The sequence below is a fragment of the Erythranthe guttata genome, chromosome 2 (assembly GCF_056151865.1).
Source record: "Erythranthe guttata isolate IM_541 chromosome 2, IM_541, whole genome shotgun sequence".
NCBI classification, from domain to species: domain Eukaryota; kingdom Viridiplantae; phylum Streptophyta; class Magnoliopsida; order Lamiales; family Phrymaceae; genus Erythranthe; species Erythranthe guttata.
Window position 1 is genome coordinate 2,005,087 of NC_142534.1, and position 23,749 is coordinate 2,028,835.

The 23,749-nt window shown below is 36.3% G+C and overlaps 8 protein-coding genes across 9 annotated transcripts; 6 read left to right on the plus strand and 2 right to left on the minus strand.

The window, feature by feature from the left end:
• Positions 1-770: 770 nt before the first annotated feature.
• LOC105957493 (putative prolyl 4-hydroxylase 9) lies at positions 771-3,482 on the plus strand. Its single transcript, XM_012981414.2, has 8 exons — positions 771-1,201; positions 1,290-1,406; positions 1,784-1,941; positions 2,271-2,373; positions 2,569-2,664; positions 2,742-2,807; positions 2,952-3,071; positions 3,216-3,482. Exons 1-8 carry the CDS (start codon positions 1,073-1,075, stop codon positions 3,300-3,302), a joined length of 876 nt encoding a protein of 291 aa, XP_012836868.2. The 5' UTR covers positions 771-1,072; the 3' UTR covers positions 3,303-3,482.
• A 365-nt stretch (positions 3,483-3,847) lies between these two features.
• LOC105957492 (myosin-2 heavy chain-like protein) lies at positions 3,848-7,138 on the plus strand. Of its 2 annotated transcripts, XM_012981413.2 has the most exons (5): positions 3,848-4,452; positions 5,000-5,158; positions 5,249-5,421; positions 5,515-6,763; positions 6,876-7,138. In XM_012981413.2, the coding sequence occupies exons 1-5, from the start codon at positions 4,366-4,368 to the stop codon at positions 6,933-6,935; spliced, it is 1,728 nt and encodes a 575-aa protein (XP_012836867.2). In that variant the 5' UTR covers positions 3,848-4,365; the 3' UTR covers positions 6,936-7,138. The 2 variants fall into 2 exon arrangements, with proteins under 2 accessions (XP_012836867.2, XP_088679799.1); XM_088823673.1 differs by lacking the exon at positions 6,876-7,138 and having other exon boundaries at positions 3,944-4,452; positions 5,515-6,864.
• A 1,077-nt stretch (positions 7,139-8,215) lies between these two features.
• On the plus strand, positions 8,216-10,428 carry LOC105957491 (leucine-rich repeat protein 2). The gene is made up of 7 exons (XM_012981411.2): positions 8,216-8,329; positions 8,626-8,758; positions 8,861-8,932; positions 9,372-9,515; positions 9,600-9,671; positions 9,790-9,861; positions 10,208-10,428. Exons 1-7 carry the CDS (start codon positions 8,248-8,250, stop codon positions 10,272-10,274), a joined length of 642 nt encoding a protein of 213 aa, XP_012836865.2. The 5' UTR covers positions 8,216-8,247; the 3' UTR covers positions 10,275-10,428.
• A 455-nt stretch (positions 10,429-10,883) lies between these two features.
• LOC105957490 (uncharacterized) lies at positions 10,884-12,923 on the plus strand. The gene is made up of 4 exons (XM_012981410.2): positions 10,884-11,646; positions 11,849-12,077; positions 12,392-12,516; positions 12,612-12,923. Exons 1-4 carry the CDS (start codon positions 11,293-11,295, stop codon positions 12,696-12,698), a joined length of 795 nt encoding a protein of 264 aa, XP_012836864.2. The 5' UTR covers positions 10,884-11,292; the 3' UTR covers positions 12,699-12,923.
• Positions 12,915-15,342, minus strand: LOC105957489 (uncharacterized). Its single transcript, XM_012981409.2, has 2 exons — positions 14,956-15,342; positions 12,915-14,384 (listed from the first exon to the last, which is right to left on the minus strand). The coding sequence occupies exon 2, from the start codon at positions 14,363-14,365 to the stop codon at positions 13,406-13,408; it is 960 nt and encodes a 319-aa protein (XP_012836863.2). The 5' UTR covers positions 14,366-14,384; positions 14,956-15,342; the 3' UTR covers positions 12,915-13,405.
• Positions 15,343-16,208: 866 nt separating this feature from the next.
• Positions 16,209-18,752, minus strand: PUT5 (Amino acid permease family protein). Its single transcript, XM_012981408.2, has 2 exons — positions 17,423-18,752; positions 16,209-16,896 (listed from the first exon to the last, which is right to left on the minus strand). Exons 1-2 carry the CDS (start codon positions 18,388-18,390, stop codon positions 16,383-16,385), a joined length of 1,482 nt encoding a protein of 493 aa, XP_012836862.2. The 5' UTR covers positions 18,391-18,752; the 3' UTR covers positions 16,209-16,382.
• Positions 18,753-19,464: 712 nt separating this feature from the next.
• On the plus strand, positions 19,465-21,606 carry LOC105957347 (FAD-linked sulfhydryl oxidase ERV1). The gene is made up of 6 exons (XM_088814893.1): positions 19,465-19,929; positions 20,450-20,535; positions 20,653-20,700; positions 20,893-20,957; positions 21,186-21,263; positions 21,370-21,606. Exons 3-6 carry the CDS (start codon positions 20,683-20,685, stop codon positions 21,488-21,490), a joined length of 282 nt encoding a protein of 93 aa, XP_088671019.1. The 5' UTR covers positions 19,465-19,929; positions 20,450-20,535; positions 20,653-20,682; the 3' UTR covers positions 21,491-21,606.
• A 571-nt stretch (positions 21,607-22,177) lies between these two features.
• Positions 22,178-23,501, plus strand: LOC105957486 (small ribosomal subunit protein uS14z/uS14y/uS14x). Its single transcript, XM_012981407.2, has 3 exons — positions 22,178-22,394; positions 23,085-23,184; positions 23,270-23,501. The coding sequence occupies exons 1-3, from the start codon at positions 22,333-22,335 to the stop codon at positions 23,276-23,278; spliced, it is 171 nt and encodes a 56-aa protein (XP_012836861.1). The 5' UTR covers positions 22,178-22,332; the 3' UTR covers positions 23,279-23,501.
• The last annotated feature ends 248 nt before the right edge of the window (positions 23,502-23,749 follow it).

A 23,749-nucleotide genomic window follows, 5' to 3' on the forward strand; every position in this document is an offset into this window, starting at 1 on the left:
AAATTTTCTCTCTTTTATTTTAAAAAATTATCGAGTGTATAAATTATATTTTGAATTTATATTTGATAAGCAATTTGATCGATTCGATCTTCAGGAACCTGATTTGTTATACGTATTTAAACTTGATCGAACCAAGTTTCATACTTACCATATTAGTGAAGCATATGATCGTACTTTTTTATAAAATAAATATTTACTGACCCTACTAAAAATCATGTCAAAATTAGCAATAGTGTTTTTGGGCGGATCAATTCCTTTATTAATTCGATAGTTTTGATATTCCTCAAAACAAAAAATCGATAGTTTTGATACAGGGATGATAAATTCAATTATTATAGCATGATATTACAAACTAATTTAATGCATTTATTAATATTCCTCGAAAAAAAATATAATAATTTGATGTACCGGGCTAAAATTATTATGGGCTCAAGCTCATTCATAATTAAGGATATGGGCCAAATTTAAAATGTAGTCCCAAGTATAAAAAAATTAAGTTGTTTATGGATTTTCTTTAGTTTATTTGTGGGCTTCAGTCCATAACTACTTAAATTATTAAAACAATTAAACGTATAAATAACTTTAAATTATGGTAATTAATTCATTCTTAATAACCAATTTTCTCAATTGAAAAATGTTTTAGTACAGTGAGGTGATTTGTATTTTGTTTAAATGGTTCCCGCAACCAACCGTATAGTTCACTGGGTAAATCTATACTCTCGTACACTAGTTTGCAAACTATATGTAACAAATTCGATACGATCGACAGTTGACAATTGCATTAAATTCTACACTGCCTAATTTGGTTTAATGTTGATGGTGGCTAATAGTAGAAGTGGGATTATGAATAAGTTGCCAAAATCACTTTTTGGCAAAAAGACTTAAATGCCGAAACAACACAAGAAGTAAACGCGGGCTTTTTCCGACATCCGAACGGCGTTTTCCTCGCATTTGAGAGACATCATCAGCTTTGATTGATTGATTACGCACGGAATCTTGTGCAAAATCTATGGCGGAAACCTCGACTCGTGTCGATTGACGCATTCTGACTAAGATCCCCAAAAGTCAAATCATGAAATACAAAGGGAAAAGAGTTCTTCTGGGTATCGACGCAGCCAAAAAACTAAGATTGCCGATTGTTTTCTTCTTGTGCCTGTGTTTCTTCCTTGCTGGACTATTTGGATCCATTATCATATCTCAAGTAATTTCCTTTTTCTCCTTTTTTTTCAAATTGGTCTTTATGTATTTGATTTGAATTTTGATTTTTTTTTTTTAATTTGGGGGTGCAGGATGCCAATAGGGGTAAATTTAGGCATAAATTGGTGGAAGAATCTCGAATTGAAGAAGGCGATGCTTTGTTTCATGGTGAAAGTGGAGAGGATTCCATCGCTTCTATACCGTTTCAGGTTTTCCTCGTCTGAATTGCCCTTTTTTTTTAATATTGGGGTTTCGAAAATGTTTCGATTATCTCGTAATCTTGTTAATCGGTACAAGTGTTTGTTTTGTTCTTCCTTGTGATCAATGTATTGTTTGATGAAACACCGTTTCGATCTTAGATCACTAATTGCTTATCAAGGGGCTTTTGTAGAGTGTATAGTTTGAGGTATATATATAACACCGTTTCGATCTTAGATTGCTTGATTAATAGGGTTATTACAAAAACATACGTTCGTATTCTTTTCAACATATGCATTACCAAGAGAATCGGGTGCATTTTAAATTTTTAAGATGCGCGTAATTGGAACTGAATCCTGTTCTGAGTTATACCTCAATGTTGGTGCAGGTCCTGAGTTGGAAACCACGGGCTGTTTATTATCCTAATTTTGCGACAGATGAACAGTGCCAAAATGTAATTAAAATTACTAAAACAAAGCTTAGACCATCGTCACTTGCTCTGCGAAAGGGAGAGACTGCTGAGAGTACAAAGGGTATCAGAACAAGGTATCGACTCTTTTCTCGTTTGGGGGATCTTTTTGGTGATTTTCGTCTTTTTTCCTCGAATCATAATTTGATTCTCGAGCAAGACGTTGCTCTTAGTTTTCCGGCATATATTATTACTTTCTTTGAAAAGGGAAATTTATTCTCGATAAATATTCCATGGCCTTTGCTCATGTTGAAAACGTTGAAATTAACACGATTTGAATAGCTATATTGATTGTCTTATATAACGAGTTGATTTTATGTCCCGTCAATTTTTTTTACAAACCGATATTGATCACACTCAATTGATTGATTTTCGGGTGCATCCATTACATTTCTCCATGCAACAGTTCGGGGGCATTTGTCAGTGCATGGGAAGACAATACAGGAACTTTGGAATTTATCGAGAGGAAAATTGCTAGAGCGACAATGTTACCTAGGAGTCACGGTGAGGCAAGTATAAAACGGGCTGTCGTATAAATCCGAAAAATTACTAACTATTGCAAATCTTGATCCTAGAAGAAATTTTATCAAAAGGAACAAAATCAAAATCTTGATATGCACTCGAGTCTCGATAGTTGAAAAAGAAACAATTTTTTTTTTTATTACAGGTCATTTCTGAGATAGTCCCATATCACCATATTGCAGGCTTTCAATGTTCTTCGGTATGAGATCGGACAAAGATACGTCTCTCACTACGACTCGTTCAATCCAGCAGAGTATGGCCCACAGCACAGCCAAAGGGTAAATATGTCCAAACTCGGTCCACTTCGTTCGTTACATCTCGAAACTCAATTCTCACACTTTTTTTCTCTTTACAGATTGCGTCCTTTTTGTTGTACTTGTCTGATGTGGAGGAAGGTGGAGAAACTATGTTCCCGTTTGAGGTAATAACATCATCGACAACATATCTTGAAAATATATATATATATGTATATATATATATATATATATATATATATATATATATATATATTTATTTATTGGCTAATGGGTCGAACCATGTTCCCGTTTTTACGAACGAATGTCAGAATGGGTCGAACATGGATATAGGATATGATTACGAAGGCTGCATAGGTTTGAAGGTGAAGCCTAGACGAGGTGACGGGCTTCTGTTTTATTCGTTATTTCCTAATGGAACAATTGATCAGGTAATAATTATATATATTTCGATATATCTTTTTCGTTGCATCATTTAAAAAGAAACACAATATCTTTAAATTTTTATTTTATTGACACAGTTTGTTGTTTGTTTTTTTTTTGTGTGTGTGTGTGTGTGTGTGTGTGTGTTGCAGACATCACTACATGGAAGCTGTGCAGTTGTGAAGGGAGAGAAGTGGGTTGCTACAAAATGGATCAGAGATAATACGAAGATGTTATAATTTCACTAATTTTGTGTAATGGATAATTAATTTCTTAATTAGTTGTTGGATTAAGAAATATCATGTCTTATAATACAGTGGATATTATATCAAGAATGGTCACTTCTTCAGTGTTGTATTAAATGAAACCCTTCAAAAATTAATAAATGATGTGAGAAAAATGAGATTTGTTATATGCTACATCCAGTGAATTTCATCGGCGCTCGTATTTACTTTTAATTACTACTAAGTGGCGCTTTTGTAATTACTTGTTTGAGTGACGATTCTCCAATTACTTGATGAGTGGTAGTTCTGTAATTATTGTATGTGTGTGCCAAAATTGTGTGCGAGTGTTTATGTGTGTCCACGCAAAAAGGGTATAGAGTGTGTGTATATGTATGTGTGTGTGAAAAGGGTGTTGGGGTGTGTGTATACACGTATGTGTAAAAGTGTGTTGAAGTGTGTGTGTGTTTGTACCAAAAGTGTGTCAAAGGTTTATGTATGCCGTATGCGTGTATATGTGTGTGTGTGTCAAAATTGTGAGTGTGTGTACAAAAAGTGTGTTAAAGTGTGTGTATGCAAGAACCGATCCGGATCGGTCCAAGTACGATCCACTTTGAATACTCTACCAAAATTGTAATTAATTAAAAAATTAAATAAATAAAAAGAGACGCAAAAACAAGTGGATGAGATCTGTTCATCTGATCCGTTGCCTATTAAGCGAAATGGTTTCACCGTAACATCCTACACCCGTATGTACGCGATACCCCCTCTCCACTCGACCGTTGGGAACCCAAAAAAATTCGCCCTTGCAACGGATACTTTTTTTCTTCATTTACTAAAACAAGAAAAATAACAAAACCCTGAAATCCGATATCAAGAATCACAACACTCCTCTTCTGAATTTCTCTCTATTCGCCCAAAATCAAACAAACCCACTCTCAATTCTCCTTGAACGAATTTCTCTCACATCAATCGGTGAAACCCTTTTCGAGAATTTCAGTTCTTCCGCGCTATAAATCAACAAATCAAGAAAACTGCTCAGTTTGTATTCATCGGATTAATCGAAGAAAAAACAAAAAGAATGGATCTTGGTTGTATTGATATGGGTTGTCTTGAGAAAGAGAATAGCCCGAAGGAATCTGTGACCTCTGCTTCTAAGATTGGAAAGGTTTTTTTTTATTTTTCTGCTTTTTAATTTTCTTATTAATATTATTTTTCAATTTAATTTAATTTCTGATTTAGTATCCATTCTTTGGATTCTTGAACTAGGGTTTATTGTTTTCATGGTTTAATTTAAGTGAAGGGTTTCTGTATATGTGTGATGAATTACTAGGTTTTAAACTGGAAAATGGTATGTAACTGTAAATCTCTGCAAAATGGGATTTATGTATTTATCATGAGTTACTAAGTTTTCTACAGTCTCTGAGATAATTGTTTCATGGTTAATTACTCAATCCCGGAGTTTTTGTTTACGGTTTAGTTTTCGTAACCGTGGTGAGTTTTACTTAATTCTGTTGTCTCGGAGAGATTTGTATTGTGGTTTGGTTTTAGTGAAGGGTAGCTGTGTGTGTGTGTGATAGTATCGTTTCTTTAGTCTCTTGCGGTTCGTTTAAAACCCGACTGCAGAATCGGAACTTCGTTTTTAGTTGTCGATATAATTCTTGTCGCTATTCGAAAATCACTATTTGAATCTGTTGATACAATTTGTGGTACAGAATAGTAAAGCGAAGGATGCGGTGCGGTCGAGCCTAAACGCTTTGAACAAACTCACATCCCAAATATCCAAGCCTCCTCGTCGAAAAACGTCACCTCTGAATTGGTTTCCGAGGAAAAAAGTGGAGCCTTATTTGAAGAGGAAAATTAAGATGCTTCAGGTATGTTTACTCTCTGCATAAACTAGTCGATTTAGTGACGAATTTTTTTTACGTAGAGAAATACTCGATGCTAATCCTTAATACGTACAGGAAGTGGATGGAATGCACTCGACTCTCGATGAAACTCTCGGCGACTCAAATCCACACTACTCGAGGGTACTTAGAGAAAAAATCGCAATCAAAGAAGCAGCGGATAAAGCAATGGAGGCTCGTAAAGCCGCTATGGTCGAAGCTTCTTGGTGTCGTATACTTCAAGCAGCCAGGTAATAAATAAATAAATAATAAACCCTTGTACAATTTCGTATTTTGCTTCGATTTTAGGTTTTAACATTGCTTTTTTTTTTTCTTGAAAAAAGGATTGAAAGTAAAGAAGCAGAAGCTGAGCTTTCGAAAGCAGAAGCTGCTGCTTCGGAAGCTTTTGAAGCTGCGGGGGAGGTTGGTGTTATAATGAACGATATATCGGACCCTGCAAAAAGCCATTACAATATAGAAATAGTATCGGCTAAAGACACCACACATAGTGTTTCGGCGACTATCGAAACGGCTTTCGAGGTTGATAAACAAGTAGCTGCTGCGGTTAAAGCAGCTCTTGTGAAGCTCGCGCACTGCCCCTCGATCAACAAAGACGAATTTAAAGAGTTGTTGCGGAGAATCAGCGAAAACCCCGACGAAAACTGTGATTCGGACGTCACTTCGGAATGTGAATCGGATGCTGCTGAGTCAGCAGTTGTGGATAAGGACAGCTGTAATGAGAAATCGGAGAAGTTTGGTAGTAGGGATAAAATAGTGGATATGATGCTGGATAGGATTCGACGCTTGAAAGAAGAGGAACTAGCTTCGCTAGCCACTATAGTTGCAACGAGTGGTCTAAATGCTGCTTTGGCCGAAGTGAAAGGTCTAAATCGCCCTTTTGAGGGGTCTGGCCGAATTTCGTCTTTTTGTGGGAGGAGAGGTGAATCCGAACTTCCGAGCCTAGACAAATTTCTTGTGAAGCGTTTGACGAGGCTCGAGAGGGAGGTTCTAGAAGCCAAAAATAATGCGAGAAAGAACGATGATAATTTAAGTTCTTCGTCTCGAGGAGGAATAATCGACCGTGAGAAACAAGATTGTGCTCCTCCGCCTAGTTTGGATAAGGTTCTGGTGAAACGAATGTCGAGGCTCGAAAGGGAGGTGCAGGAAGCTAAAGATAGGAACAAATCGGAAACCCCGATTTGTTCGAACGGAGATTCGATAGGGAAAGAAAATAAGACGCCGTGTGGAGAGAAGAATTACGAGAGTTTGGACAGTGTGTTGTCGGTGAAGCACTTGTCGAGGCTGGAAAAGGAGAAGTTGGAGTTTCGTGCGGATGAAGAAATGAGAGTAAAACCGAAGAGGAATGAGTTTTTGTTGGATGGTGAGGGCAGTTTGGACCAGGTTTTAGTGAAACATAAGTCGAGGTTGGAGAGGGAAAAACCGGGTCCCACCACCGAGCAGAAAGATGATGTCACTAGACATCATTCAGTTTCTCGTAGAGAGATGAGAGAGAAGGAGATGAAGGATGCATGGGGAGGGTTGAGCTTAGGGAATTCGATACGCCCTCATGTTTCTAGACTTCAACGAGATAAGGCAAGATTCTTTTTTTTCAATATTTTTTATTTAATTCTAATTTTAATTTTAATTTTACCATGAAAACATATTATGAGGATTAATTGATGATTTATTGGAAATGTGTGTATAGGCTGCTTGGATTGAAGCTGAAGAAGAGGAAAGAAAGAGGGTTGTGGAAGGAGAAGTATGAGTAGTGTTTGTGAACTGCATTTATATATATATTTTTCTTCTAAATTTCAAGAAAATGTTGATATTTGTTTATGAAATATATTTGATATTTCATTTCATTTGATTTGTTATCTATCTCTCAAAACTTATTTTGTTTAGTTTCATCAACGTGTGTATATGAGACTACCATTGTTTACTGTATTCTGAATATATTGATCTTTTAAAGATAGTGTTGCTACATTTGCTTTCGTCTATGTATAAAAATTTAGGGTAAATTACGATCACTCTTGAAGGTAAGATCAAATTACAAAAAAAAACCCTCTCGTTTGAGTAATAATTATAATTAACTTTCTTGACTATGAATCTTTTTACACGTCCACTTTTATAGTATCAAATTCAATATAATCTTCTAGATTTCGGCGAATGTTCTCTAGTTTGTACTCGTTTTGTGTAAAAATATTTTTGCACAAGCCAAGCAACACATTTTATGATCATCTTGTTTCAAAATGTCGAGCTTGAATGGTAAAACGAGTACAAATTGGAAAATATTCCATAACATATAAAATATTCTACTAAATTTGACACTGCAATGATGGACATGTAAGAAAATCATAGTTGAAGGATGAGAGATTTTTTCGTAATCTAACTTTACGTCAGGGGTTGACCGTAATTTACACTAAAATTTTTTGATCATTGACCATATAGATAAAAATAAATAAAATTTCCTGGCAATAATATTTAGAGGAAAAACAAAAATAAAAAAGCAATCTTTACATCTATAGGGTATTTCTAACAACCTTCTCAAGTGAATAGAAGACTGTCCGAACTTAAAAACACAATTTGAATCCCTACGTGAAATAGTTGTGTTTGTACATAAGATCGATCCAAGTGGTCCCTTATTATTATTATTATTATTATTATTATTATTATTATTTAATTTTATTAAAGAAACTATATTTGGTTCTTGTCAAAGAACAAAAGAATACGTGGACCCCACACCTCAACTCCCCCACAGCCTAAAGCGTGACTTCTCCTGCGTTGAATAGTACTTTTCTGTCATATCAAATTTCACACCTCCAATAATTTCAACAACTATTTATTTATTTATTTATATTAATATTTATTATATATTTACTTTAATTTAATTTTTAATTTGAGTTAGCCAATCGTCTAAGTTTTCGTCCAACATTGACTACACACTGTCCACTATTGTCCCTACAGTATCCTCTTATTCTTCTTCTTTCTTTCTTTCTTTATATATATATATATATAATATAATACATTCTTTCATTTCCACCCTCTCTCTCTCTCTCCTCTCTCTTTCTCTCTCTAAGATGGCTTTTCATTCTCTCCTCTCTCTCTTCTTCCCCATTTTTCTCTCTTTCTTTTCTGCAGCATTCTCCACTAATTCTGAAGGTAACAACTTCTACTTTTTTTTTTGTATTTTTGTATGTATATATATCATGTATGTATGTATGTACATATGAATTAACTGCTTAATTGCTATGTCAAGAATTCTGCTTCATTGATTGGAGTCTTTTTTTTTTCTTTTTCTTGAACCGTGTATCTATTATTTTGTTGGGTTTCTGTCTAATTACTTCAAAGGGTTTCTTATTCGATTGAATTCATGAAGAACCCATCTCCCAAAAAATCTTCTTTTTTTATTCAAATTTAAAAATAATTAAAATCAGAGTTTTCTTGATTTATTGCAGGAAATGCGCTACATGCTTTGAGAACCAGGTTTTCAGACCCGACAAATGTTCTACAGAGCTGGGATCCAACTCTTGTAAACCCTTGTACCTGGTTTCATGTTACCTGTGATTCTAATAACCATGTTGTCCGCTTGTAAGATCTTCCTTTTTTTTTTTTTTTCTTTAATTTATTTACTGCTATTTAAAAAAAAATAAAAAATTGTTGATTTTAATGTTAATTTGATTTGATCTGTAGGGACTTGGGAAATTCCAACATTTCTGGTACTTTGGGTCCAGAGCTAGGTGAATTAAAGCACCTTCAGTATTTGTAATTACTCTAAACCCTCTCGTTTATCGGTTAATTAACTATATTTTTATCTCCGTTTTCGGTTTCGGATCGAAGGGATTGAAAAAGTGGTTTATTTTTATTTTTATGTCTTTCTTGTTATAACTAAAGATCCAATTTTTAACGGTTGCGTTACCTTTTATCACTTAATTAACTATATTTTATCTTCATTTTCGGATCATATATCGTACTTTTAATTGTTATAAATAATTGATTAATGGGATGGAAAAAGTTATTTGTTTTTATGTTTTTCTTGTTATAACTAAAGATCCAATTTTTAACGGCTGCGCTAGCTTTTTTCCCGGCATTTATGCACCGATCATCAATCTTTGTAGCGTAATTTTTGTCGCGTTCTCGTATCGTCAAATTTACTATATGTATAAAATGGCAAAGGGATAAAAGTATTATGCACTAATTGCAGGGAACTTTACAAAAACAACATTGGAGGGAGAATCCCGAAGGAGTTGGGCAATTTGGCAAAACTTGTTAGCATGGATCTGTATGGAAATAAATTCAATGGGAATATACCAAAGTCTTTTGCTAATTTGAAGTCCCTTAGATTTCTGTGAGTATATTATAAATCACTTAATTTAATCGTTTTTGAGTTGCGTTTTCAAGTGGTTGAATCGAATATATTTAATGTTTGTAGACGGCTAAATGATAACAAGCTGACTGGATCGATTCCAAGGGAGCTCACCACTCTATCGAACCTCAAAGTTTTGTTAGTGATAAACTTTTTTCGAAATTAATTAATTAATTAATTTATTTATATTTATAATGAGAAACAAAATAAATAGATTTATGTTGTGTTTGCTTCTTGTACAATGTATGAATTGCAGTGATGTCTCTAACAACCATCTTTGTGGAACAATACCGGTCGACGGCCCGTTTGGATCTTTTCCTATGGAGAGGTATTTTATTTTCTTATTGCAGAATTGTAGTTAATCCTTTGCTATTTAAGAATAATTGTGGTCATAATTCAAATATGTACAAGTTAAGGGCATGAAAATAAATATTTACAACACTTTTTTTTTTTTGGTATGTTCTTCTATTAATGTTGGTAATGTTGTCGAATTTTCCTGCAAGATTCGATTAGTTTTTCGAACGATGGCATCTTTATTACGAACTGTTTTGTTTTGGGCGCGCGTAGCATTTTTAAATGTATTTAGTTCCAAGTTTATTTAATTTTGATATATAGTCTTAAACTTATAATATTTCTATTGATGGATAATTAATTAATTTTATTTTAATTTGCAGTTATGAGAACAACAAGCTAAATGGACCAGAACTGAAAGGGTTGGTGCCCTATGACTTTGGATGCTAAGGATGTATGTCTACACATTACTTGCACAAGAAAGAACATATATATAATTATATATATATAGGATAAAACAAATGTTTTTTCATTTAATGTTTTTTTTCTTTTTAAACCCTTGTGTTGCCTATTATTATTATGTGACAGCTGTTATAGCTCAAAATCAAATGCAATGTATCATGCAGCATAAAATTGAGTTGTTGGTAATTTTAAGCTAGTTAAATTAAGGACTGATTTACAAATACTCCCCTTTTCTTTTTCTTTATTAAAATTTCAATCTAATATTTTTTAAATTTTTTTATATCAATTTAAAACTAGTAATTTGTATAAATAGTTTTAAAGAGTAAATTACAACGCCTCCCTGAGATATGTCAATTTATGAAGAACTCCTTCGTTTTTTCATAATTACATCCATTCCTACAATATATAGATTTGTTAAATTTACAAACTAAAGGGTGCTGGATGTAATTTCTAAAAGATAAGGGCCTTTTTTGTGACTACACTTTACTTTAGGGAGGGAGGTGGTTGTAATTTAGCCTAGTTTTAAATCATTGGAAATAGTTTAATCGGGCCGGGCCTGGTAAAATTTGGCATGTGTAAATGAAATCCACATGTCAGGTACCTAGAGGACACGTGTCGGTAGATTGTGGAGGTGCTGACTCACAAGAGGTTGCCCAAACTTATGGAACTTGTTCCCTTTTTACTTCTTCTGAACACGGGACGAAAATCATTGACGCTGGCTACGTTAACTCTACTCGCAGCAGTAGAGAAATAGAGCATACTCGCTCCCTTCAGAATTGACTATAAATATCAAACTTCATCAACGAATCCCTAAAAAGCGTGCAGCTCACGCGCGCTCTGGCGTAAAATAGACTATAGAGCACCAAATATCTGACCACGATTATATTTCCTGTTTTCTCCGACAAACGCCTCCGCCTTCCCTAAAACTCCGCCACCGTCGCACCGCCGAAATCCTTCGCCGGGAAATCTCGCATTATTACACTGCCAAGATATATCGCCGGAATCCATGGCCGCCGCACTAACAAAGAACGGCGGCCTACTGATCAAAACCCGCCGCGACCACCAATCCCTACACTATTTGTGGAATACGAGGATCAAAAGCTCCATACCCGAACCCGCCGCAGCCCGGAAAAACACCGGCAACTACCAACTCCAGCAAATCAAACAGTTTTCCCGTTTCACACAACCCATTTTCCGCAAGAACAAACGGATCCAATTCCCCCCTCCGAGCAAAGTATCTCCGTCTTCCGAGAAATCCGGGCTGGTGGGTTGGTACTTGAGAATGCTCAAGACCCGACCCGTTTCCACCAAAAGCATCACTTCTTCTCTCATCTACGCCGCCGCCGACGTTTCCTCTCAGGTACCGGAGAAATAAATTATAATCGAATTACGCCTCTGTTTCTTGATTTGCTCTCACAATTAAACTCTGTTTCTTGGTTTTGCTACTAATTAACAATGTGTACAATATGCAAACCCTTTTCGTTTTGTGTTTCGATATAAAAAGACTGCCCCTTTTCGTGTTCGTAAATCGTGTCTTAACGAATCGATATTTTTAAATGCAGACGATTGTGGGGGAGAGTATTGAGAAATATAATCTAGTGAGGACTCTTCGAATGGCGGGATACGGGCTGCTGATACTCGGCCCGTCGGTGCATTTCTGGTACAATTTCATGTCGAGAGTTTTCCCAAAGCGCGATCTTTTATCGACGTTTAAGAAAATCGCGTTGGGGCAGACCGTATACGGACCTTCCATGACCGTCATTTTCCTCTCCGTGAATGCTTCTTTCCAAGGTATCGCAAAGTATTTTCCGTTCGGTATCTTGAAATGTGTTGCTTCTTTTAACGAAAAAAAATTGTGTTCAAATTGTAGTTTATAGAATCTGAAATGCGGGTTCTGCTTCAAATGGTACTAGTGTACTAGACTTTCGATTACCACGTCTTTTGGTTACAAATTAGAGCATTGGTTATTGGAATTTAGTTAATTCACCAAGAAAGAATTCGGGTTTTCTTGTAAACGTAGACCTCTCATTAATATCTGACATAAGACTTGTATAGTTGATCCATTCTTGTAATTAATTGAGTTGGCACTCGATTTTGTGCCTCAGGTGAAAGTGGTGCGGAAATTGTAGCGAGATTGAACCGTGATTTGGTCTCTACCATGATTAACGGAGTAATGTATTGGCCGTTTTGTGATTTCGTGACGTTCAAATTCGTCCCCGTTCATTTACAGGTGAGTTTTCTGTTGTTTTTTTCTCGTACTGTAATTGAAATAATCCATCTTCTATTGTTGGTTTGCTTATCATGGTTTTTCAAATATTTGTGCAGCCACTAGTAACAAACTCGTTTTCGTACCTATGGACTGTTTACTTGACTTACACGGCAGGTTTAGCAAAAGTTAGTACGAGTGAATAACGTGTTTATTTCGGCCGCTGAAAATCGAAGATGGAGATCAAGAAGTTGCTCGTTTACGTTCTCATTAATCGAATTACTTCTTTTCTCTATTCCTTGTATTAGTTTACTTCTTCGATTGATACGATATGAGGTTTTATGTATATTTGTACTCTAATTGCTTGCAGAATTTTCATAATGTAACATTTAATGAAATTACTGAAAAAAACATATGAGATCTTTATGAAACACCCGATGTTCCTCTTAATTTTTTTTTCCGGCAAAATGATTAAGAAAAATATAAATATATACAGAGCACAAGTTCGAAAAAATGATACCAAACTCGAACAACAATATAATTCTAAATGTGTTCTTAAAACAAAAACGAAAAAAGAACTGCTGATAAAAATCTGCTTACCTTAACTATGTTAACATCTATCTATTGCAGTTGCAGCGAGTACCGTGATTTCCTGCGCGTCGATCAACAACCATCGCTTATTTTTTCTGTATACGGAAACTCTTTGTGGATACCATGTTAGGACCAAGACGAGTGGATTTATAATCGCTCGCAACTGACCAGCTTTTCGATTTATTGCATGTGAAGTACACCAATTAATATCCCAATCTTACACGTATACGCATCTACTACACGTTCTGCACACACATTCACGCCATGCATACACGTAAGACTGTGTGTAAATCTACGTTGAGATATATAACAAAATCCACTTTTACCCCCCAAAGTCGTAATGGCATATCTTCTCAAGCTGTGTAGACCAATCTTGACCGAGTAAACAAGGTTTCGATTCCATTGCAACACGGAAATCCGACATACTTACACGTTTACTACACCTTGATCCAGCGAGATCTAAACACGGCTTAATCAATCTCTTCAAGAAAACATCCAAACTATTATTCAACAAAACGGCACACTCCAAAGAAACCCCCACTCCCTCCAAAGCCAGCTTCTTCTGCACAAGATTCCTCAAAGATTCCGTACCCGGCAACTCGCAACTATTCTGACAACTCTCGGTAAACGTGTTGTAAGAAACCCCACAATCGCGGTCTTTACGAGCATTATTATTTACCGAAATGCCAAGAGGGGCAGTAATATTGCTCCAGCTTCGAGCAGAGAAGTTTCCTTCCAAGATCTGTTCAACCTCCTCACCTTCTTCTCGAGGCTTACTACAGAAAGAATGCAATTCTGTTGGGCTTTGATTTTCTTGATTTCTCGTAACTGTTTCTTCGCACGTTATCATACTTGGGCTCTTGCCCAACGGACCAAGTGGGCTCGGGCGGTCACGAAACTTGCGATCCCTATTAACGGGGGACCTACACTTGCGTGGGGATTGAGGGAACGCATCTCCGTATAGAGATTGTAAACAAGTCCTTTGATAGCCGTTTGTGACCTTGACATTTAGTCCTTCGACTTTTCGAGATTTATGTGGAGGGGTTTTTGCTTGACAAGCGTTTTGGAGGATTGACTGAATGAGCTTGTTGTGGAGGTGAATGTTTTCTCTTCCGATCGTTCTTACGCAGCTCTTGTCGAAATCGGTTTTGCTGAGTTTCAAACCCAAGTATCTCTTGAGGTGGTCGAAGTACTTTTCGGCTCTCTGGTGCCCGATTTTTCGATAAATATGATCTTTCAGCTCCTGCGTGTCCACGCGAGTGAAATGATGGTGGCCCATCATTTTTCTTTTTCGTTTTCAACTGTATAAGATCCGAAAAAATACCAGATCCAAATCAGTAAGCAAGTAAATAAAACCCATAATCTATAACAATGATGAACATGTGTGATCTGTTCTACATAACCCAGAAACGGATCAGCTCAATCGAAGTTTCGGAACAGCTCTGTCGTGTTAAATATCAAAACAAGATCAAATTTTTTATTGTTGCAGGGAGTAAAAATTGGAATTTTTTTTTTTTCAATTTTGACTAACAAAAAAACTCGAGTTTCAAAACCCAACAGTAAATTTCCTTGGATATTAACTTGAATTTGAATAATTATGCTAAAATACTGCAAAAATGCACAATTATTGTGGTAATCAATTCAATTCAAACCTATTTTTTAAAAAAAAAAAAAACGCAACGAAACGAAACGAAACCCCAGGAAACAATTGAATTGAACTAGACAAAAAGCTTAAGAGACGAAAAACAATAATCAATCATGAATCGGAATCGGAACCCAGTTCACATTTCGACGACGAACAAAAAAATTAAAAACCCCAGAAATTCAATTGAATTTTCAACGGAAAAAAGTAAGAGAGAGAGAGAAATTGACCTAGTCAGGAATAGTGGATGGAGGTTCAAAAATTTCCTGAATTTCTGTGCCCTTTTTTTTCCCTAATTTCTGGCTGTTCGATGATCGACGGCCTGTTTTGTTTGTCTGTGTTCCGAACTCTGTGTGCGTGAAATTTTCCTAAAATTGAGAAAAAAAAAAAGAAGAAAGCCAAACAGGGCACAACTTTTTAAGTAGTCTCTGAGCCGCTTCACAGACGTGCACTTGTTCAGCAGTAATATGTATTGTTTAGACAAAGGGATTTTAAGGCCGCGTTTGGCTGTGTACTTTTAATCTAGTGTTTTGCCATTTCTGGAAACCCCAAACCCGCCCAATGGCGCTAAAGTCTTTTAGCCTCTCTCTGCACACCAAGTAGTTCCAATGTTTGTGTCAAAAAATTACTTTCATCAAATATTAATTTTACCTAATTTAATCCACACTTTTGTAATTTTAATTTTTGTTCTGGTACTAAAAGATATTCTTTGTTCAAGTTTGATTTGCATATGTAATTGGGTAAATTACGGTCATGCCTAAGGTAAGGTTAAATTACAGAAAAACTCCTTCTATTTGAGTAATTACAACTACCATTCAACTGAATTTTCCTACACGTTCATCTTTATAGGTCAAATTTAACAGAATCTTCTCGATTCCGTGGAATGTTCTCTAGTTTGTACTCGTTTTGTGCAAAAGTACAGTTTTTGATTCACCACAATCTGATATTTTTACACACCAAGAAAAGAAACACGTCTTATGATCATCTTGTTTCAAAATGTGGAGCTCGAATGTGGTAAAATGGCTACAAACTAAATAATATTCCACATAATCTAGAAGATTCCACTAAATTTGACACTGTAATGATGGACATATAAGATAATTCATAGTTAAGAATGGTTGTAATTACTCAAACAATAGGGTTTTTTTTGTAATTTGACATTACATCAAGAGATTGCCGTAAATTACCCAAAAAAAAATCAACTATTATTGCATTGCATAAATTTTAATTTTATTTTTTCTAATGCGAAAAATACTAGCAAATAATATGTATGGAATCGAAAGATCCGAACCCCCGAGTAAAAAAAAACGACTATAGAAGAAACTAGAAACTAGAAAAACGATGAACCCTAAAAATTGTGGTAATGTAAAATTCCGACCAACACTTAAATTGAAAGTCGTCGACTGATCGAACATTCTCCGATCGAGATTTGATTTCGAAATAACACTTAATTGAAATAAAATTAATAAATATCACCAAAATATAACTAAAATTACTTTATTTAGATTACACTTTCTCCTTTCAATGTTTTTGTTTCAGGCAAAAGAAATGGACAGCCTTTTTCTTGTAATAAACAAACAAAAAACACCTAAAAAAATTACAATTGATCTGATTTCAAGATTCTGGAATATACATTACAACACAACTGCCCCAAACCCTACTCCAATTTAACAACCGCCTCAAACCCGTCAGACACACAGCTCGTCCGAGAAGACGAGGGCAAATCCGTCAAAAGACTCTCGGATGCCTCGTTTTCCTGTCCTTCCACATCGTTTTCCGAATTCCCAACCGCAATAGCATCGCTACGAAACTCCATCCACCTCCTTTCTTTCGCACGGATCAAGAAAGGGTACAAACCGAACCCGAACACAACCACAGCACCGCTCACTAAAACGGTCTTCAATGAAGCGAGAGCCATGACAAGAACGAGCAGTAACACGGGCGGCAAGCAGAGGATTACTGCCCCGGAAGTTTCCAACGGTACTCTGTAAGGTCTGTGCAGCTCCGGTTTTTTAATCCTCAGTTTGATGAAGGCTGCAAATTCGAAGAGCATCCCTATTGCGTATAGGAAGTTTAGGAATTCGAGGATTTCTTGGAAACTCATCCATGATAGGAATATTACCCCCGTTGCTGAACATAGAATGCTGAATGTGGGGGTCCCGTATTTCGATCTGCAAAAAAAAAAGGACAAATTCGTGTAAAGATTCGACCTTTTTTTTTTCATGTGTGATTAGGGCAAGCAATTATCTTGGATTTTAAACCCCTAGTCGAACTATACAATTTGATCCTCGTAAAGTTGCGTAATCTTATCTTGGTTAATTCTATTTTGTCAACCAAACGAAAACCAAACGAAGCCTAATGCATTGTTTGGTTCCTAAGGTGAGATCAAGCAATCTTACGAAAAGCCAATTTGTATTGTTGAACCATTGGATGTTTAATAAAAAATTCTCCCAATTAGAGCCATTTTTCCGACCCGAAAAGTTATTTGATTATCCAATCCGATAAAGTCCAATTATTTAACTAATAAAATCTAATTTAATCAACCAAACAAGGCCTAACACAATAGTGGCACGAAAAAACAGTTTATACTACTACAGCTGGAAATCGCATAATTTGATGAATCGAAGTAACTAAAATCGAACAAGCGTGTTGCATTTATTACATAAACTGCGTAATGAATCAAAAAGCAAATCTAACCTCGAAGCAAAAATCGAAGGGAGCATCCCAATCTCACTCATACCAAGAAGCTGAAAAGCATCACTACTCATTTCAGCTTCAAACAACCCCATATTCGACAGAGCCGCCGCCGCCTGTATCCACCACTTGAGCCAAGAACCACCGATCAAAGCCCCGATCTGGGCGAAGTAGCCGTCGGTCCAGTCGCCGGAGTCGGTCTCCACCGCCCCAGTTCCGGCGAGCAAAGGTATCAAATACGAACAAACCACCAAAACAACCGCCCCAAACATGGCCTTAGGGAAAGTCCTGCTCGGATTCTCGACCTCCCCGGCTAGCGTACTCGCGTTATCCCAGTAGTTCAGATTCCAAAACAAGCTATTGAAGTAGCCCCGATAATCGACCTTCTTGTAATCGACCACCAGCCATCGTTTCGGCTTGATACGAGGAATCGAGAGGAACCCCATTACAGCAAACGGCAGGAGAGAAAAACCGGCGAGCAAAACGGCGGAGAATCCGACAATGTGCAAGCCTCTGTAATTCAAGTAGGTTAGAGAAACTGTAATACCTAAGAGAGCTGGAATTCGAGCAGCCATTTGATTGAAAATGGGGAACGAGCTCTTTAAATAATCGAGGAATAATACAGGGTAAAGAGCGTTGTCCATAACCCCACTCAGCCATTTCCAAAACCCTTCTTGGAAACCCCAGAAATGGCCGAAAGCCGACGAGATCCAGAGGACGTAGCCGCCGTTCTCCGGGAAGCTGGTGGCGAGCTCCGCCGTGACTAGGGCTTCGGGTATGCTCCAAAAGAGCGGGAAAATTAGAAACCCTAGGAGGGGTAAAAGAGGGCCGCCGCCTGATTTGACGGAGTCTTCGACGCCGAAGGGACCGCCGGAAACCTCGTAGAAGATGAGTGCGATCAGGGGTAAAATTGTCAGCTTTGGGTTCACTTTTGTGTTCTTGATTTCGTTCACCATCCCCTCCTCGCCCATAGAGAGAGAGAGGGGGGGGGGGGGGGGGAGAGAGATGAGAGAGATAAGAGAGAGAGAGATTGAAACCCAGATCAGGAAAGCTGATTTTACTGTGATGTGGGTTGAGTTTTATCAGTGTGGTGGAAACTGGAAAGATCAATAAACACCGGTGCCGGCTGGGATTAGTGGCTGCCGGAATGTTTTTGATCTTGAATCTGATGATCAAACTTTCATGGCTGAGTTTTGTGATTTTGACTAAGTGTGAATGAATCTGCAGAACGAGATTGATATTTGATACACGGTGGAGAGATTGGAAATGGGATTGATAATAGTATACTTGTCTCATTCTAAACGTGCGCGCAAATGTCAGATGGACCATAACTAACTACTTTTTTTTTTTTTTTTTTTGTTACCTTTATTATTGTTTATTAACAATAATTCAAAGAATAATAGAAAAAAAATCACTATGTTCGATTTTCTGAAATTCATATCTCGATGTTCAAATTATTAACTTAAAAATTCATTTCTATGGAGAGCAAAATTATCACGCACTTTTCTTGAAAACTGTTACAACTGAGCTATACTAGATATGATCGGCGATGATAGCTGATGACATCGGTGGAGATCGGAAACATATGTAGCTCAGTTATAAGACAGAGAGAGGAAAATTGAGTAAAAAAATACGAGATTAGGGCATTTCAATTTTCAGTTTATATGTTCAAAAAAATTCTCTTGCCTCGATTGCTAATAAACTTGGAAGGAGTGGATTTTTTCGAAAAACAAAAAACATGAATGTTCATAATGCTATGTTGTATGATTTATTGTATTTCGAGGGTGCAAATCGACAAAACACTGTATTGTATGTTATCTTCATTAATCATTAGCTTTAAGATTTCATTCGATGTGCATTATGCATGATTGATTGTTGTATTTCGAGGGTACAAAATGTTTTAATATTGTTTAAAGGGTGCAAAGTGAAAAAACAAGTATATTTTAGGGGTACAAAGTGGATTAAGCCTTTGAAATTGTAATACTTTTGAATAGGAAAGTCGAAAGTCAATTGAATTAAAAAAGAGTTTAAGTTTAAATTAAAATATAATTTGTCCCTAAAAAGAAATGGGTGATATAGAAGCCCAATGGGCTTTTTCCTCTTCTGCGCTTTCGTATCAAATTCTGGTTTCGGGCCGTTTAACGCCGGCAACACTCGCCGCCACGCCGGAAGGGCTAGCGAATTTTTTTGAAACCGCCGCTTTAGCCGTTAATTATTGAAGCGACGAAGGGAAGGCCGGCGGTGTTTGTCGTTGAAGATTGTTGGCGTAATTGTTTGCCATCTTCGAAGCCCAACTGACAACAATGTCTGAAAATCCGCTTCATCATCTCTTCCAAGCGTTCGGCAATTTTTCGGAGTGTGTGCAGACACATCTCTCACAGCTCACTCAACGCCCCGCCGGAAAAAAATCGCCACCTTCTCTAAGCACAAACCGGAACTCCCTTGTATCTCTCTCCTCAAATTCCGCCGCCGACACTCATATTTTCCAACCTGCCGAAACCCTTGAAAAGGTTGCCGCCCCTTTTTCGTACTTGCCGATTTTTTTTACTCATTCGTTTGCTAATTTTGCTCTGCAGTGAGTAGAGTGAACTTATGCGATGAACAACACAGCTGTTTGATAAAAGTCCTGAATGAACTTTTCCTTTGTAGTTTCGTTTAAATAGTACTACACAAGGTCAAAACTTTGACAGTGTATACTTGTGTTTCGTGGATGAAGTAGCACCTTTTTTCTTTCTTAGCTTCAACAATCGTAAGAGGTGAATCGTGTTTTGCTGTAATTTAGTAAGCGATAAGAATTGATTTTCGGCGGAAAAAAATAACCGTGTATCAGCAAAGTTCAAGTAACTGTTCCAACTCCAGTTTTGTATGAATCCAAGTCGGATAACTATTCTTCGCTGAGTTCTATGTGATTTGCAGCTTTTGATATAATGCCGTTTCTTTCATAACGCAAATATATACATTTAATTAACTGATCAGATACAAGTACGATAATTTCTATTGGTGTTCATGCTTTTCTTTCTCCTTCTACAGGGGAAGTCTTCGAGTCCAAGTGTCCAACTACAAAAGAGGATCTTGGAAGAGCTACGTGGACTTTTCTTCACACGCTAGCTGCTCAGGTTTGTTTTTTTCTTCCCAGAATTCCTTTTTATTCGTACGTTTTTACGAGAGATATTGTTGCTTAATTTGTGTGTTGGACCTGTTGGTTGTAAAAAGGTTTCCTATAATTTTTTCAGTATCCAGATAAGCCAAGTAGGCAACAGAAGATGGACGTTAAAGAACTGGTATGGTTGTTGTACATTGTCAATGACGTTTCTTCGTATTTTCTTATGCTATGTTTGCTATGAACACTAATCTCGATTCGACTAAAGTTACTAAAGTACGATTTCCCTCGATAATCATATATGTCAGAGTAATTTTGTTTTCTTAATCACTAGTTTCCGAAAATCATGTCAGTTTTACATTTCGTCGTGCAGATGGCAATATTATCTCGTATGTATCCTTGTAAAGAATGTGCAGATCACTTTAAAGAAGTTATAAGGTGCATACTCACTCTCCTTCGCAACCACCCCCAATTTTCTAACTTTCTATTTTTTTTAAATCTTTTTCGGAAAGTTAGGCAATTTATTTTGGCATATTTTCATAATCTTCGGAGATGCTTAGTGAAAAATAAAATAGAATTTATGAAAGCAATTCGAAGGCTCCGAAATTTCGTATTATTTCAATATTCCATTTGATAGACTTTTTCTGTATTTTAATTTCCGTACAGATCAAACCCGGTGGAGGCTGGATCTCATCACGAGTTTTCACAATGGGTATGCCGTGTGCATAATGTTGTTAATAGAAGGTAACACATTTATAATTTGCTCTATATAATTTTGGAGTAAAATAAACTCTGGTTTATTTATTTCCAAACTATAAATCAACAAATATTTTTACTCGTATTTCTGCAGCCTAGGCAAGCTTGTATTCCCATGTGAACGGGTCGAAGCAAGATGGGGCAAGTTAGAGTGCGAGCAGCGCGCGTGTGATCTACAAGGGACTTCAATGAATTTCAGTAATGAATTGAAATGAAATTTGAAATTTGTATCGTATTAACATTAATATGAACGAGTGCATCAACGGTACTTGTTCGAACATTTATAGAAATACCGATATATGGAAAGTGAAAAAATCATTTATTAGTATTTTTTTGGGGGAGTTTATTGATTATTAACTATTTTAACTTCTTTTTTGTTGCATAAGGTTTAGGGGTTATATAATTACAAATCCGGTCCAACCCGTTCCGACCCGTTAACACGACCCGTTTTCAACCTATTGAACGCTTAATCTCCGATTTTGATCTAGTAATATTTTATTACATATAGTAAAAGAAAATATATTTTTTTATTACAGAGAAATTGATATGGGTTCTTCAATTAGTATTTTAATGACTGCATTTTGAAGAAAATACATTTATCCATAAGGTGAGATAAACAGATTAAAAATTACAAACAACTATAGTTAGCATACATACAAAGTGAATTACAATCACCCCTTCATTTTTCATAATTGCATCCGCCCCATGCAAACTTTAGATTTCTTACATTAACACCCTTTTTGTAGGGGGTGGAAGCAAGAAATTTAAAAAAAAGCAGGGGTTGGATGTAATTATTCAAACATAAGGGTTGTTTTTGTAATTATACTTTACTTCAGGGAGGTGGCTGCAATTACCCTAATAATACAAACGATGTTTATTAAGCAGCAGAACAAGAAAAGACCAAAACACCCTTAAGCAGCATTCGTTATTTCAAAATCAACCTTAGGGTTTTGGGTCTCCTACATATAAATACACTCGGAAAAGAGCACTTTTGAAACCCTAGCAATTAGAGAGCATCAACGCAGAGTTCATCGGCGACGACTGATTTTGCAGAAAGATGGGGCACTCTAACATCTGGAACTCTCACCCTAAAACCTACGGCCCTGGATCCCGCACCTGGTACTTCAATTTATTCAATCCTTTTTTTTTGTCTTTTTTTCTTTTTAATTTTAATTTCGTATCTGTATATGAATTTAATTCAATTTATATTGTATGTTCCGCTTATGTTTTCTGATTTGAGTTCTTACAATCGGGTGATGTTGTTGATGATTGGGATTGCCTAGTTTTTGCAGTGAAAGTTTTAATGCTCTGATTCATCCGAGGTTTTCATATCGAAAAAAAGTGTGTTACTTATGATTTGTAAACCTAGTTTTGATTTAGATACAGTGAAAGTAATATGCAGTTCATCAATTCGACGAGGAAAAATGATTTATTTAGTAATTAAAGTTTGATTGAGGTGTTTGCAAAGGAACTGGATCTGGTGCTTAGTAGTTTCTTACAGTGAAAATGTTTTGATTTATGTTGACTATTGATGAACTGATAATACAATTGGATTTTCATTAGCATTTCATATGATGTTCCGAATCGTTTATGAAATTGTCGAAAATGATGACTGGTTTATGATTTGTTGCTCGAACATCTCACGATTCTCCTCCATTGATTTATTGAACTTTATCCGATTGCATTTAAATACCCATATTGCACGCACCTATTCGGTTTCGTTTTTTTTTCCATACTTGTTTACCAATTGTGTGTGTGTGTGTGTGTGTGTTGGGATTTGAATTTAATGATTTTATTTGGTTTCGACAGTCGGGTTTGCGGAAATCCACATGGATTGATTAGAAAGTACGGTCTGATGTGCTGCAGACAGTGCTTCCGCAGCAACTCCAAGGAAATTGGCTTCATTAAGGTATTTCTTTTCCGACCCCTTCAATTCTCTGTACTAAGTTTCGTCTATATTTTTACATGACAAATATATTGATTTGCAAATGCAGTATCGCTAAGCTGTGGTTGGCAAAGGCTATTACAGCTGAAGAGGATGTTCTTTTTTTTTTTTTTCCGATTTTTTCTCATGTTGGATTTCTAGAAGACGATGGTGAATCAATTTGTATGAGAGTGATTGTTCTAGTCAATGATTCAACTCTTGTTTGATTTCTGAACCAACTAGCTTATATATTTGATCTGTTTTTTGCTTGATATTGAAGCAATCTATTTCGACTTTGTTAAGTTATGTTGTTTTTATTGTCCTCGTTTTTGTTTTGATCACAGTCGGTTTGTTTGGTCGTTTCCAAGATTTCTTGACATGGGTAGAAATGATTATAAGATGTGATGAATTTCTAAAGTCACTCGATCTTGAAATGACCAAACGAATTTGAAACATAATTTGTGTAAGGAATTATAACTGAAAAATCTCTGAATCGATGTGTCCGAGTTTGATTGGTTGAAATGTGACCAAACATTTTACAGGTTAAAAT